The sequence below is a fragment of the Pseudophryne corroboree genome, chromosome 6 (genome assembly GCF_028390025.1).
Source record: "Pseudophryne corroboree isolate aPseCor3 chromosome 6, aPseCor3.hap2, whole genome shotgun sequence".
NCBI classification, from domain to species: domain Eukaryota; kingdom Metazoa; phylum Chordata; class Amphibia; order Anura; family Myobatrachidae; genus Pseudophryne; species Pseudophryne corroboree.
In genome coordinates, this window is record NC_086449.1 from 347902039 (window position 1) to 347916179 (window position 14141).

The window sequence follows — 14141 nt, forward strand, 5'->3', positions numbered from 1 at the left end:
TGCAATCTTCCTTTATCACTACTCGGCAGACTAGAAGTAGTAAAAACAATCTTGTTGCCAAAACTCACATACTCTATGCAAATGTTGCCTATTAGACTCACTTTACATGACATTGGAGAGTTGTACTCGATTTTCCAATCTTTCATTTGGAGACATAAAAAACCACGCATTTCTAGACAAAAACTTCAATTATCTAAACCAGAGGGAGGTTGGGGCTTCCCTGACATTCTTCAATATTCCCGGGCCCTAATGTTCCGCTATATATATGACTGGTTACTTGAAACAAGCAAATACACTTCTTATGACCTAGATTGTGCTTTGTTTTTCCCTTATGCCCCAGGGGCACTCTTACACACTAATAAAGCAAACTTACCCGCAGCGATTTATACGAATATACTATTCAAAGACACGTATAATGCTTGGTGGGCTGTCAACAAAAAATTAGGAAAATCCCCTCAAAACTCAAAATGGATACCTCTGTGGGGCAATCCTTTGTTTCTACCGGGGATACAAGATACACTTTTTTACAGACTTAAATTGAAGGGACTACGTAGCACATCTCAAGTTTTTGATCCAGGTGGGAAATTTATCTCTTTCTCTTTCATGAAAGAAACATATGGGGTTACAGATATCTACTATTTTCCATATCTCCAACTCCAGCACTACATCGGGTCTCTTCCCCCTATCATGCTGCGGTCGGGGACCCCAGATCTTATCGCCCAAGTGGCAACTTTGTTCTTGAAAGACAAATACAAAACGAGATTAATATATCAAAAATTGATATCCCCTGCTAAACAGGCGGTGTGGGAGTCGGTGGCGCGGGTGTGGGGAAGAGACCTGTCTATGTGTTTACCAGAATCTTTACTATTCAAATACTACCACAAAACATTGAAAATTCTACATACAGCATCCCTACAAGAAATACACGTGAAATCACTATATAGGGCATATATATCTCAACAACAGCGTAGTCACTTTGTTCGAGAGGAAGATGGGTCTTGTCCTAAATGCCACTCTTCCTCAGCATCTTTGTTCCACAACTTCTGGGACTGCGGTCATGTAAAAAGATTTTGGCACAAATTGAGGAACTTTATAAACTCCTCTTTTTCTATAAACATACCCTTTGACCCAATTCCAATGTTGTTTGCCAATTTTGACTCATGGACCCTAGCGGTTTGGGACAAACACCTTATCCCCTTTCTCACAATATTGGTAACTATTGCTAAAAAGGTGATCTTAAACTCCTGGATCTCCAGATCAGCCCCCTCAATGGCAGAAGTACATTCCTTACTAAATAAAATGATGTATTATGACAGATACTCTTTATATCCCAATGTCCAATTAAGGGCTAAATGCTTTACGAAAAAATGGAACCCATATATTAATACCCGCACAACAGAAGAACGCTCCCAGATATTGAAGATATTTGATCAGCGCACTCCTTGATCGATAGCTATCCAATTTTGCCCTACTATACTATATTATATTTTCAGATCGCTCTAGGCGTTGTACGGCCTGGCTCCGATATCCATCCCTGCTCCCTCCTACACCCTCCAACTGCTTCACCCCTCCTTTCCCTGATCTATCGCTCTCCTCTCCCACCTTCCCTTACTCTCACTGTTTTGTATTGTGTCTTCCCCTTGATAGACCTACTATAAGAGATTGGTTTGAGAGGACAAGTAACTATGTCTTTTTGGAACGACATAACACTTCATAGGGGACCTTGCATACTCTAGTTAGTCTTTTATCTAGGTAGGTCTAAGGCGAAAATGTTCAAATTTCTAATGTTAAAGTTGTAACTTGCCTCCCTTGGATTCGCCTAGAATGATTAGTCTTTGATACTTCGGATATGGAATGTACAAGTATATGTTCTTCACAACCTTATAATGTTGATGTCCATCCTTATTGCTCCGAAGTACAAGATCCTACTTTACCAATTTCTAACATTTTCGCATAGATGATTATCAAATTTTTCATGGTCTAAAATGTCCTTTCGTATGTCCATTGTATTTGTCTGATGTTACATGTTTGAAAAGCTGAAAAAAACCCAAATAAACATATGTTTAAAAAAAAAGAAAAAAAAAAAAGAATCAGTTTTGGAAACTTGCAGTTTTTTATCTGGAGATTCCCAAGCTTTTTCACATAACTCATTCAGTTCGTGTGAGGGGGGAAAAGTTACCTCAGGTTTCTTTCCCTTATACATATAAACCCTTGTGTCAGGGACAGGAGTTTCCTCTGTGATGTGCAAAACCTCCTTAATTGCTATAATCATATATCGGAGTGATTTAGCCAACTTTGGCTGTAACTTTACATCATCGTAATCGACACTGGAGTCAGAATCCATGTCGGTATCTGTGTCAACAATTTGGGATAGTGGGCGCTTATGAGACCCTGACGGTCCCTGCGATATAGGATAACGCACGGGTTGAGACCCTGACTGTCCCAATGCATCAGCCTTGTCTAATCTTTTATGCATAGAATTAACATTATCATTTAAAACCTTCCACATATCCATCCAATCAGGTGTCGGCGCAGTCACCACATTCATTTGCTCCCGCTCCTCTCCCACATAGCCTTCCACATCAGACATGTCGACACAAGCGTACCGACACACCACACACACAGGGAATGTCCTTTCTGAAGACAGTTCCTCCACGAGGCCCTTTGGAGAGACAGAGAGAGAGTATGCCAGCACACACCCCAGCGCTATATAACCCAGGAATAACACAGTAACTTAATGTTAACCCAGTAGCTGCTGTTTATATACTTTTTTGTGCCTAATTATGTGCCCCCCCTCTCTTTTCAACCCTCTTCTACCGTGTATCAGCAGGGGACAGCCTGAAGAGCTTCCTCTCAGCGTGCTGTGGAGAAAAAATGGCGCTGGTGAGTGCTGAGGGAGAAGCCCCGCCCCCTCGGCGGCGGGCTTCTGTCCCGCTTAAATTTTATTTCTTTGGCGGGGGCTCCTACATATATACAGTGCCCAGCTGTATATATGTGTTTATTTGCCAGAATGAGGTCCCAAATGCTGCCGGAGTATGTGTAGGTGTGTGGAGCAATGGCGCACAGCTGCAGTGCTGTGCGTTACCTCCAGTGAAGATCACGAAGTCTTCTGCCGCTTGTGAAGTCTTCTTGCTTCTCATACTCACCCGGCTTCAGTCTTCCGGCTCTGCGAGGGGGACGGCGGCGTGGCTCTGGGACGGACGGCGAGGGTGAGATCCTGCGTACCGATCCCTCTGGAGCTAATGGTGTCCAGTAGCCTAAGAAGCAGGACCTAGCTTCAGAGAGTAGGGCTGCATCTCTCCCCTCAGTCCCATGATGCAGGGAGTCTGTTGCCAGCAGAGCTCCCTGAAAATAAAAAACCTAACAAAAAACTTTCTATCAGCAAACTCAGGAGGGCTCACTGAAAAGCACCCAGCTCCTCTGGGCACAGAATCAAACTGAGTTCTGGAGGAGGGGCAGAGAGGGAGGAGCCAGTGCACAACAGGAACTAAATTCTTTCTTAAAGTGCCCATGTCTCCTGCGGAGCCCGTCTCTCCCCATGGTCCTTACGGAGTCCCCAGCATCCTCTAGGACGTTAGAGGAAATTGCAATACCATTATGTTATTTTTAGCTCTGGGTAGGTTATTTTTATAGCAAATTAGACATCAGAATCTTTTGTTTTTACATAATTTATTATGTAACATACAAAGAAAATTGAGTGGTAATGGAAGAATCATAAAAAAACTCAGATTGCTTTTAGTTTTAAAAGCGTGACTAGAAGATTTCACCCTCTTAAGACGGTAAGAATTATAGATGTGGTAAAACTAGCCAGCTATAGTACCTAATTTCCAATGATTCTCTCCCATTTCTTTAGCTGCTAAACAAACAACTTATGGATATGGTACATAATAAAGACACTTTCACAGTATATAAACTTTTAGGGTATATTGAGACTTTTGTATTTCTGGGAGGATATCTGCAGTAAAGTTGCCGCCTTTGAGGGTGCACCCTTTGGGAGATCCTAGAGGGTTCATTCTTAGGAGATACTGGAGGGGTAAGTCCCAAGGACCACGGGGAGGGGGAGGGGTGTGTGGAGAAGTGAATTGTATCATCACTGCCCCATCCCCGCTAGAAAATGTTGATTTGCGGCACATTGCTGAAGGAGGCGGGGCCATGCCCTGTCCACATCACCGATAGAGTGGACGGGATTCGGGTGGGTTTTCTACCCTCTCAGTTTACTGGAGATAGGCAAATATGAAGTGCTTTGAGGCTTCTGATATGCACCCTCCATTTACCTGGATGGTTCCTATAAAAAAGCAATTGAACTCAAAAGTAGCCCACCACCCCTTTTTTTTGTTGTTGAAAATTTCAGCTACAAAAAGGTAAAAATCAGGAACATCCCATTTTAATGAAGATATGTAACTCTGTAAAGTATTTCCCAGTCACATTTCTTGAAAAACAGTTGGGTCACAAAATTCTAATCCGCTAAAAAAACCACAGAAAGAAACAAACGGAAAAAACAAACCAGTTACGTTTAAATGCACAATGTAAACATTTCTGCACATTAAAGGGCTGACTAGATTTTCCAACTGTCTATGCCACGCCTGAACTAATCGGACGGGATGGTTAATTTGGGACCCCCATACGCTGCATTATAGAGTCAACATATATGAAAATGACCAATTAGCATGTAAGATAGACCCAGATTTATCAAGCATTGGAGAGTGCTAAACTGCAAGGTGATGAAGTTCCAGCCAATCAGCTCCTAACTGCCATGTTACAGCCTGTTTTTTTAACAGCTAGGAGTGCTCTCCAAGGCTTGGTAGACCTGGGCCTAACAGTGTAGAGTATACTGACATATTTGAACTGCAGATATTTTAGATACCCTCTGTTCCAAAGTAGAAACATATTTTTCTAAATATACTACTTTGAAAGGCAAGTACTGGAAACTGCAAAGAGCTCCAGAAACCAAACACATGTGGGCCGATTCAATTGTTTTATAGGTAACCAAACTTATTGGGCGCCCACTGGGGCTATTCAATTGATACCCCTGTTGGGTGCACATGCCCCGTATGCGCACCCATAAGTTCCGGGTTTAGTCACTTCCCTGTCTAAAGTACAGGTTAGGGCACTCAAACTACAAAATTTATGTACATTTCAGCTCGCACCTCAGGAAGCTGAGAGCTGAAATGCGTCTCCCTGGCTGCATGCATGCCAGAATGGTGCAACAATTTAATTACTCCACTGAGGCGCCATCTAGTGGTGGCCAGGGAGACCAACAACTGAATCGGCCCCATGGTGTGCAAGTTTAGATCTCGCAAGACTTCTTAAGGTATAGAGGCATTGACACATTTATCTGTACAATCCCAATCTCTGTTATATTGGTACGACTCTTATGGCATAAGGGGGTACACACGGAGAGATCGGTGTTTAAAATCTAAGCAATCTGACTAGATTTTAAGCACGGATCTGCCGTGTGTATGCCCCCCAGCGATATCCGCGCATCGCTATCGCCGGTGCTAGATTGGCATGCAGGCTCAATCTAGCGGGTCACTCACCTCAGCGCTGTGTGACGTGAGCGGCCCCCGTCGTCGTCCCCCCTCGCTCATCAGCACATCGCGCAGTGGTGTGGTTACCAGAGCCATTGTGTTTAACACAAGGCAAATGCAGTGAATTCAAAGGAGAGGCAACCAATGACCTCTGGAATGCAAGTAAAACAACTACATGTGAAATGCATGTGAGATGCGGTTTAACAAATGTTTTTAATAAAACACAAGTGGGTACCCGGCCCTATAGTGAATATAGAAAAGGATAATGGTAGTTAGCAGTATTTGAAAAGTAATAAATCATTTTGGTCTTGGACTTAACCAATAATACACCATCGTATCCCCCAGATTGCCATGGGCAGAAATATACCCGCTACCAACATGTTCTCATAACACTGCTTCATTTAAATGTGATTACAGAACTCAATGTAACTGAACAACACAAAATATCAAAATGAGCACAATGTAACATACAAAAATACTTAGGCTTGTTATAGTAACAAAAAGATAGTAAAACTAAAAATACTGTGATAAAATAAAATAAAAAAAGCTATGGAATGATACCGAAGAATACCACTAGATGATTAATATGTCCAAGTGCTTTGATTTATCAATTTTAAAAGATTTTCCCAAAAAGTGCTAGTGAAAAACAATGGATGTTGCCTCTGGAAGTCTCACCCAACATGCTATTCTTACAACAGGGAGAATGCTTTTATTTTCCCATGGAAATCATCTCAACATCCAGGGACAGTATTCATGCCAAAATGAATTGTAACCCATGGCAACAATCTTTTACCACTGGTAGCAGCTAACCTTCTATGCGGTCAGCCTCAATGCAGTTTCAAAAACTGGCTCTTGGAAAGGTCTCTGAATTTGACCAGGAACATATACCTAGAGTAAAATGTTCTTTGTTTAGAAATACGCCCAGCGTTATTTCTGAAGTTTCCTCAGGACTGCAAGAAACAGCATCTAGTCTGTGTGTAGTTCCCCTGACAGCACGCCTTTCTCCTTAGCTGTCCTCGTCATCATCACTGATGAGGTCTCTCCCGACAGAGTTGGTCTCTCGCTCTCTAATGAAGTCTGCACGGATAGCATCCAGCTCGGACAACTCCAGCCTGACTTTCTCCAGGTGGTAGGCACGGCGATTGCGGATCTGACGTAGTGGGAATGGATTCATATCCAAGAATGCCATGTTACCGAGTTTTCTGTGGTAAACAAGAAGAAAAAGGTCTTAAACAGACATAACACAACAGGATATTTTTACTGTTTCAATAAAGATATGCATACTAGTTCTATATATGGGATGCAGATAAAATACCGGCTGCCAGGCTACCTGTGGAGACCGTTCAGGCGACCGCTGGACGGAATCCCAACCTCCCGCAGGGTATTCCCACTCGGTTGGTGGCTCGGTATACTGACAGCCGTCATCCATTCTGTCGGTAAAACATACCGATTCCAATATATATATATATATATATATATATATATATATATATATATATATATATATATATATATATATATATATATATATTTTATCAGAGTGTCGAAAGTACATACTTATTACTAAATATATTGGGCCTAGTATTAAATGCAAAAAGTATGGCACCTTGTAGGAGCACTGAAAGTGGAGCAGGTGTTGCTCTGAATACACTAATGGATATATCTATAAGCACTAGCAACAACAATGAATTACCTACTTTTACCACATTTGCACAAAAAAAAAAAATTGTAAGAAATGTGAAAAGAATGCACTGCGGTGCCTGTCAACTGTATAAAGTTCAGCATCTGTGCGTAGTTTCCTGGTCACTCACGGTGCGACCAGATTACGTCTAGATATAGGAAACTTGGAGATTCAAATGATTACTAACAGTGACCAAATTCTCTTCTGTATTTGACATAGCAAACATAGCATCAGCTACAGATACCAGTCATTGGGCCTAATTCTGACCTGATCGCAGCAGCAAATTTGTTAGCTAATTGGCAAAACCATGTGCACTGCAGGGGGGGCAAATGTAACATGTGCAGAGAGAGTTAGATTTGGGTGGGGTATTTTGTTTCTGTGCAGGGTAAATACTGGCTGCTTTATTTTTACACTGCAATTTAGATTTCAGTTTGAACACCCCCCATCCAAATCTAACTCTCTCTGCACATGTTACATCTGCCCCCCCTGCAGTGCACATGGTTTTGACCATTAGCTAACAAATTTGCTGCTGCGATCAGATCTGAATTAGGCCCATTGTTACATAGTTATTGCTACACCAATTCCAAAGCAGCAAATGCTGCCGCTTTACATTCACACTATAACCTTAAATTGAAGTCAGTGAAAACTCAGTTCAGTTGAACGGACTGTCCTGAGTTTAAACCAGGCGTTCAAAGTGAATGACACAAGTGTGTCACATACTATTATTATAACCTACAGTTATCAGCAGAGCAGTGACGTGCGATATAACTGAATATGACGCATAAAGTGGGAGAAAATGTAGTGCAGCCACACAGCCAAGTAAGACTGTGACTTTGCCCCTCTGGGAGCAGGCAGTGGTAATTGGTCAGTTTTGTGTCACTTGCAGTGCATTTACCAGTACTACTTGGTACAATGGTTTAGACCCCAACAGTATAATCTGAAATCACTGTATCATGTGTTGCCACAGTTGGCCACTGGCATGATATTTCATGTTTATATGACATACCTCCCAACTGTCCAGATTCCAGCGGGACAGTCCCACGGGTGGGGGGAGTTGGTAGAGCCTGTGATCACCGCGCACTGGAAAGCAGCTGGTGATCACTAAATAGATGCAGTGTTTGACTGGATTAGGATAGTAGTAAAAACAATTATGCATGCCCATTTAAACCACACCTATTGTTTTATATAGCTCCTCCTATTAATCTACCTACACCCGTACAGACTATGGAGGAGATGTACTAAGCCTTCAAAAGTGATGAAGTGGAGAGAGAAAAAGCACCAGCCAATCAGCTCCCCACTGTCATGTGATAGGATGTATGTGATACATGACAGTTAGGAGTTGATTGGTTTGTTTTTTTAGGTCTAATTACGAAGCAGTGAAAAGAGTGGATAAATGAACCAGTGGAGAAGTTGCCCATGGCAACCAATGAGCATTGCAGTAATACTTATAATTTGCATATTATAAAACTGACTCACATCTCCACTCTTTTTACTGCTTCATGAATATTTATCACTCACCACTTTATCACTCCCCAAGGCTTAGTACGTCTGCTCCTATACACTTCTGTTCCATTGCAAAATTGCTGGCTCCTACCTTGTAATCCCTGGCTCATACATTTGTGTTGCACCAACCAGAAATGAACATACCTTGCATCCAGAATAGTCCGACTGAAATAACGCAGATACTTAAAGATGGACATAGAGTCTTGCAGCTTCAGAATCTCCTCTTCTTTATATTTAAATAAACCCAGAGCAAAACGAAAAATCACCTACATAAATGGAGATGCAAAAGGGAATACATATTCTACCTGCACAAATGAGCAGAACATATACATACATACATATATATATATATACATACATACACAGTGGCCTACACCTCTATAGAGAGAAGTATGGAAAGAATGCAGACTTCACGATCACAGTTAAATGAGTTCAGAAAGTTTTTAGTCAATCTAGATAAACACAGCGGGATTTGTAAAGAAAATAAATAATATGCATTAACAGCATGCTCTCAGAAAATATGACTAACTTTCTACACTCTGCCTTGGATAAGGGAATTCAGGTGCTATATAGTTTTTTGCTATCCAGTGTAGCCAACCAGTGAAAATATCTTTTATTGGCGTTTTCAAAAAATACTGATTGAATAGTTGTGTCCAATAGAAAACTTGCTATGTCAACATATGTTCTGAACTCCATTCTGAAAAAGTTACATGCAAGAGCAAATGGTCATGTTTAACCATGTGATGAGATTAATATCCTAACAGAAAGAGTTTTACACCACTTCCTGCATGTACACTATGGATTTTTAATCACTTTATAGTGCAGTGATCACCTTGCATGCATTCCAGGGAAATAATCTACTCTATAATAGGATGACCAGTTATTCACTTTTTCAGAAGAACTTGGAACTTTTTCAGAAGGACAAAGAGTACACAGTAAGGGTTGTTACTTTGTATCAAACCTTGTATAGAGGACAGGCGGAGAAGAAGCAACCAATCAAATTTCTATTTATCATTTTATTTGTACATGATAAATTATAGCTATAAGCGTATTGGTTGCTATGGGGAACCCCAGCCTGCCCCTCCCCACCTTCCTTCCCTGCAAGTCAGCCCCTGTCAAACAAGTTAGTGGTGTTTAAAAGATGCAGAGCAAAAAGGTCTCTCTCCTGGATAGTGCAGACATGCATATAGCATTGGTTTATGTTCATGCAATGTGGAAGTAGCTACGCAGGTTTGCATTCAACTTAGCATCAGGCCCATACTGCACATGTCTATGGTAAGTAGTTATGTAACGGGATGCCAGTGGTCATGTGACCAACAGCAAAATCCTGACAACAATCGGGACACCCGTGACAGATCACCAACAGCCGACATCCCGAAGGAGAGTATCAGGGTTAGGGCCCGTAAGGGGGTTTCGTGGGAGGGGGGCTGGGGAATGGGGGGTGTTTAATTTTACCTTCGATCCCTCATATAGGAATGTGTCCCATATCCTGAAGAAGATGTCACTAGCCACACTGTCCACGAACACCACCAAGAACCAGTTAAATGTGATCAGCGTGTAGTCCACCTTGTACTGCTCAAAGTGAGCGCTGAGGCGCGGCAACTTCTCGCTCATCAGGTCTTTGAAAACTCTTTGATCCACCTGTAGATAATGATATGATGACAGTCTTAGCAGGTCTGGAAGAGTTCTTATTTTACCCATTCTGGAAACAGGTTGCAAATTATATGTACAGATATATTCTGAGAAGAAAGTTTGACAATTGTATTTCAATTTCTGAGTGATTTCTAGTATAGAACTGAATAGAAGCGGAAGACTTCAGTCGGCCACCTTAACATATACTGAAATATGTCCAATTTACATTTCCTGTTTTTAATACAGAGTACATTTTGAAGTGTTAATGGTGTATTGGTGTAGAGTTTATGTTGTTTTATTGATCCAATGTGAACACACCCTGAATATGTAGTATGCCCAGTGGTCTAAGTACAAATAATACTGTACACATTATCTGTACTCAGTAAATCTTATATGCTGAAACAAGACTGAGCTTCCTCTCTCACCACTCCACATCCCTCACAATATTTGCAAATACCCACAATAACGCCTTATGTCCTACAGAATCCAAATGCAATTGCTCTCAATAAAACCAGCCCTACATAAGTTTCAAATCTCATCCATATACTGTACTCTGCTCTTGCTCCTGCTTAGACTTCCCACATCTGGTCTCTGGAAACCACTACCGTCCCGACTACCAGGCTTGTCTTGTGTGCACCTGATCAGACTCTCCCATAGCCTGCAAAGCTCTAAATGCGCTGTGAAAACACATCTACGAACTAGAGCTTACCCTAATTTCAATGATATCACCCATATAACGCTGCTCACATCCGTTCCAATTTTCATTCTGAACCACACTTGCTCCTATTGAGTCCATTGTGCCATATTCCAATTAGATGAGACTGCCCTACCTCCATTATTTTCATGCCTGCATTTATTTTGTCTACCTTGTACACTATTCCCATGTTTTATATATGTCCCGGTTCCCCACCATACAAGCACTGTGGCCCTTCACAAATCTACAACAATATACATGTATCCTGGTATAAATGTGAAACCTGGCCTGGTCAGAAGAGGTAAATCTTTGATGCAAGGGTTAAATATATTTGTGACTTTTTTTTTTCCTGTTTAAGGGGGTATTCAATTCAAGTTGGAGCTGCCATCTTGTTGGAAAGGCGTCAGTTTCCGACTTTTTTAGGTCGGATAGTGTCCTCACCTATTCAATGGTCCTGCCGTTTCTACGACAGGTCGGCAATTCCAACTTGTTGAAAAACATGTGGCTCGGCGGATTAGCTGCGGACCCACGTGTTTTGTCAGATTCGTTGCCAAATCAGACAGGATTTAGCCCGTTTCCGACAATGACAATGTCAATCAGACTTTAAAAAAAGTCGGATTGGAATTGTCGGGAAATGTCGGATTCTTTCCGTTTGGAAGGATCCGACATCAATTGAATACACCCCTTAGTCTACAAATACTGCTAGCAAATAATGTTGTTGAAATACTGATTGTATTGATTAATATTATATTGGGGAACAATGTTACCTATCTTCAAGTCAGTCTAAGACAGGGGTGGGGAACGGCCCGCGAACCCGTTTGGTCCGGCCCACCAGCTTGTGTCAGTGAGACACGCTGCCGCTCAGTCCGGCGGCAGCGTGTCTCAGCTGTCAGAACAGGGAGGAGAGCGCGGCTGTCGGGTGAGAGCGGCGGCGTGTAGTACTTCAAACCAGCCGCCGGTCCTTGAGCCAATCAGAGCTCGCGGACCGGCAGCCAATCAGAAGCCGCGGCTGCCGGTACGCAAGCTCTGATTGGCTCTCGAACCGGCGGCTGGTTTCAAGTCCTACACGCCGCCGCCCAACTTATCCGCGCTCTCCTCCGTGTCCCGCCGAAAGGAGCACGGTAAGAAGCACGGAGGGGAGAGGGGAGGGCATCTGTATACCTGGCACTGTGGGGGCATTTGTATACCTGGCACTGTGGGGGCATTTGTATACCTGGCACTGTGGGGGCATCTGTATACCTGGCACTGTGGGGGGCATCTGTATACCTGGCACTGTGGGGGGCATCTGTATACCTGGCACTGTGGGGGGCATCTGTATACCTGGCACTGTGGGGGGCATTTGTATACCTGGCACTGTGGGGGGCATTTGTATACCTGGCACTGTGGGGGGCATTTGTATACCTGGCACTGTGGGGGGCATTTGTATACCTGGCACTGTGGGGGGCATTTGTATACCTGGCACTGTGGGGGTATTTGTATACCTGGCACTGTGGGGGGCATCTGTATACCTGGCACTGTGAGGGGCATTTGTATACCTGGCACTGTGGGGCATTTGTATACCTGGCACTGTGGGGGCAATTGTGGATCTGGCACCGCACTATTGGGGGCATATGTGTACCACGTCCCATTTTAACTGGCCACACCCATTTTTTTGGCGCGTGCGCGCCTCCGGCGCGCACACACAGTACCTCTAAGGGGCAGGGAAATTTTTTAAGTTGAGAATTTTTGTATGGCCCCCGAAGGATTTTATAAATATCCAAATGGCCCTCGGTAGAAAAAGGTTCCCCACCCCTGGTCTAAGACCACGGACTCTGACAGAGCGGCCGCTTAGGTAACCATATACACACTTACCACTCGGCCGCTGAATAAGTCAGGCCAGACATCGCAACTGGGCGGGCATTTGAATTTGCTAGCCCTGCTGTGACGTCAGTGTCAGTGGTCCCTGCAGCTAGTGTACGGGATGTCGGCCGGTCACCCAGACACGCAGATATATCAGAATTGACTGTGCTGCAAAGCTGACGTGATATGTCTGAACGATGCCGTTAACAGATATATTGAGTGTACACACCCACCAATGACCTACTGATATGTTATTAGTCAATCAAATTAGCCATATATCGGTCTAGTGTGTATACAACATTAGCCACATTCTGGTATCTCTTAAAGCACCTCAGAGAAACATGACATGGCACATGTGTACAAATCTCAAAGTCTACTTTTGAGAATAATTTCTTTTGCCAGTATATCAGGATAATGTATAAATGTCCCACATATGGTATTAGCTTAATAATGGGTTGGGGAGTAATTGTGCACCTTATGAGGTCAATTCATTGACATGCAAGGGGGTGAGTTGCTGGCAACAGTAGCCAAACTTGCCCCCCTCACAGCCCAATCTCGCCCCAGACTTGTGTATTTTCATAGGGCTGCGTACAAAAATCCAGCAGTATGTAATTTCAGCATATAGCTGCACTTACTGGTGGGCACAACCTAATTTAAACAGACATCTACAGTACATATTTTTTAAATAGATACTCTAATTTAAAGTCAATATAATACAGTTTATCTTTTTGCTGTATTGGTATGAATTTGTGTTATAACTATATAAAGCTAAGCTGTAAAGCAATATAAACACTGAATAAAACAAACTGCTAAGCAAGACAGTTTTTGTCCCCCAAAAGGTGAAGAGACTGCAGTGGATACCTGGGATCCCAGAAGAGTTTTGGTGTAGTAATCCCGTGGCATGAACACTTCTACAATGGTAACAAGGCACCAAAAGGCATCTTCTTGGTCAAGGTAAAGAAGTGCAATAGCAACCAGCCTGAAACACAACACACACTGAGTCTTTGGCACACAAGGGATTTACAAATAAACATTGCATGGTGGACATTCAACTTCCTTGGACACATAGGGGTATATTTAATTGAAGTCGAAAACTGCCGTCTGTCGAAAAGACGGCAGTTTTCAACTTTTTAAGGTCGAATCCTGATTCGACCTATTCAATATTTCCCTAAATTTTTCGACAAGTCAATGAATTTGACTTGTCGAAAAGCACGTGGATCGGCGGAATAGCTGCCGATCCACGTGCTTCGACCATCTCAGTGCG

General features: G+C 42.8%; 1 protein-coding gene across 2 annotated transcripts in view; it reads right to left on the reverse strand.

The window, feature by feature from the left end:
* Positions 1–3652: 3652 nt before the first annotated feature.
* TBC1D2B (TBC1 domain family member 2B) overlaps positions 3653–14141 on the reverse strand; it is a 111322-nt gene continuing 100833 nt past the window's right edge. For both annotated transcript variants that reach the window (XM_063926552.1, XM_063926553.1), the window contains 4 exons: positions 13739–13856; positions 10168–10353; positions 8857–8978; positions 3653–6730 (listed from right to left, as the gene is read on the reverse strand). In XM_063926552.1, the coding sequence (XP_063782622.1) occupies positions 6535–6730; positions 8857–8978; positions 10168–10353; positions 13739–13856 (622 nt within the window). In that variant the 3' untranslated portion in view covers positions 3653–6534. The remainder of the gene's footprint in view (positions 6731–8856; positions 8979–10167; positions 10354–13738; positions 13857–14141) is intronic.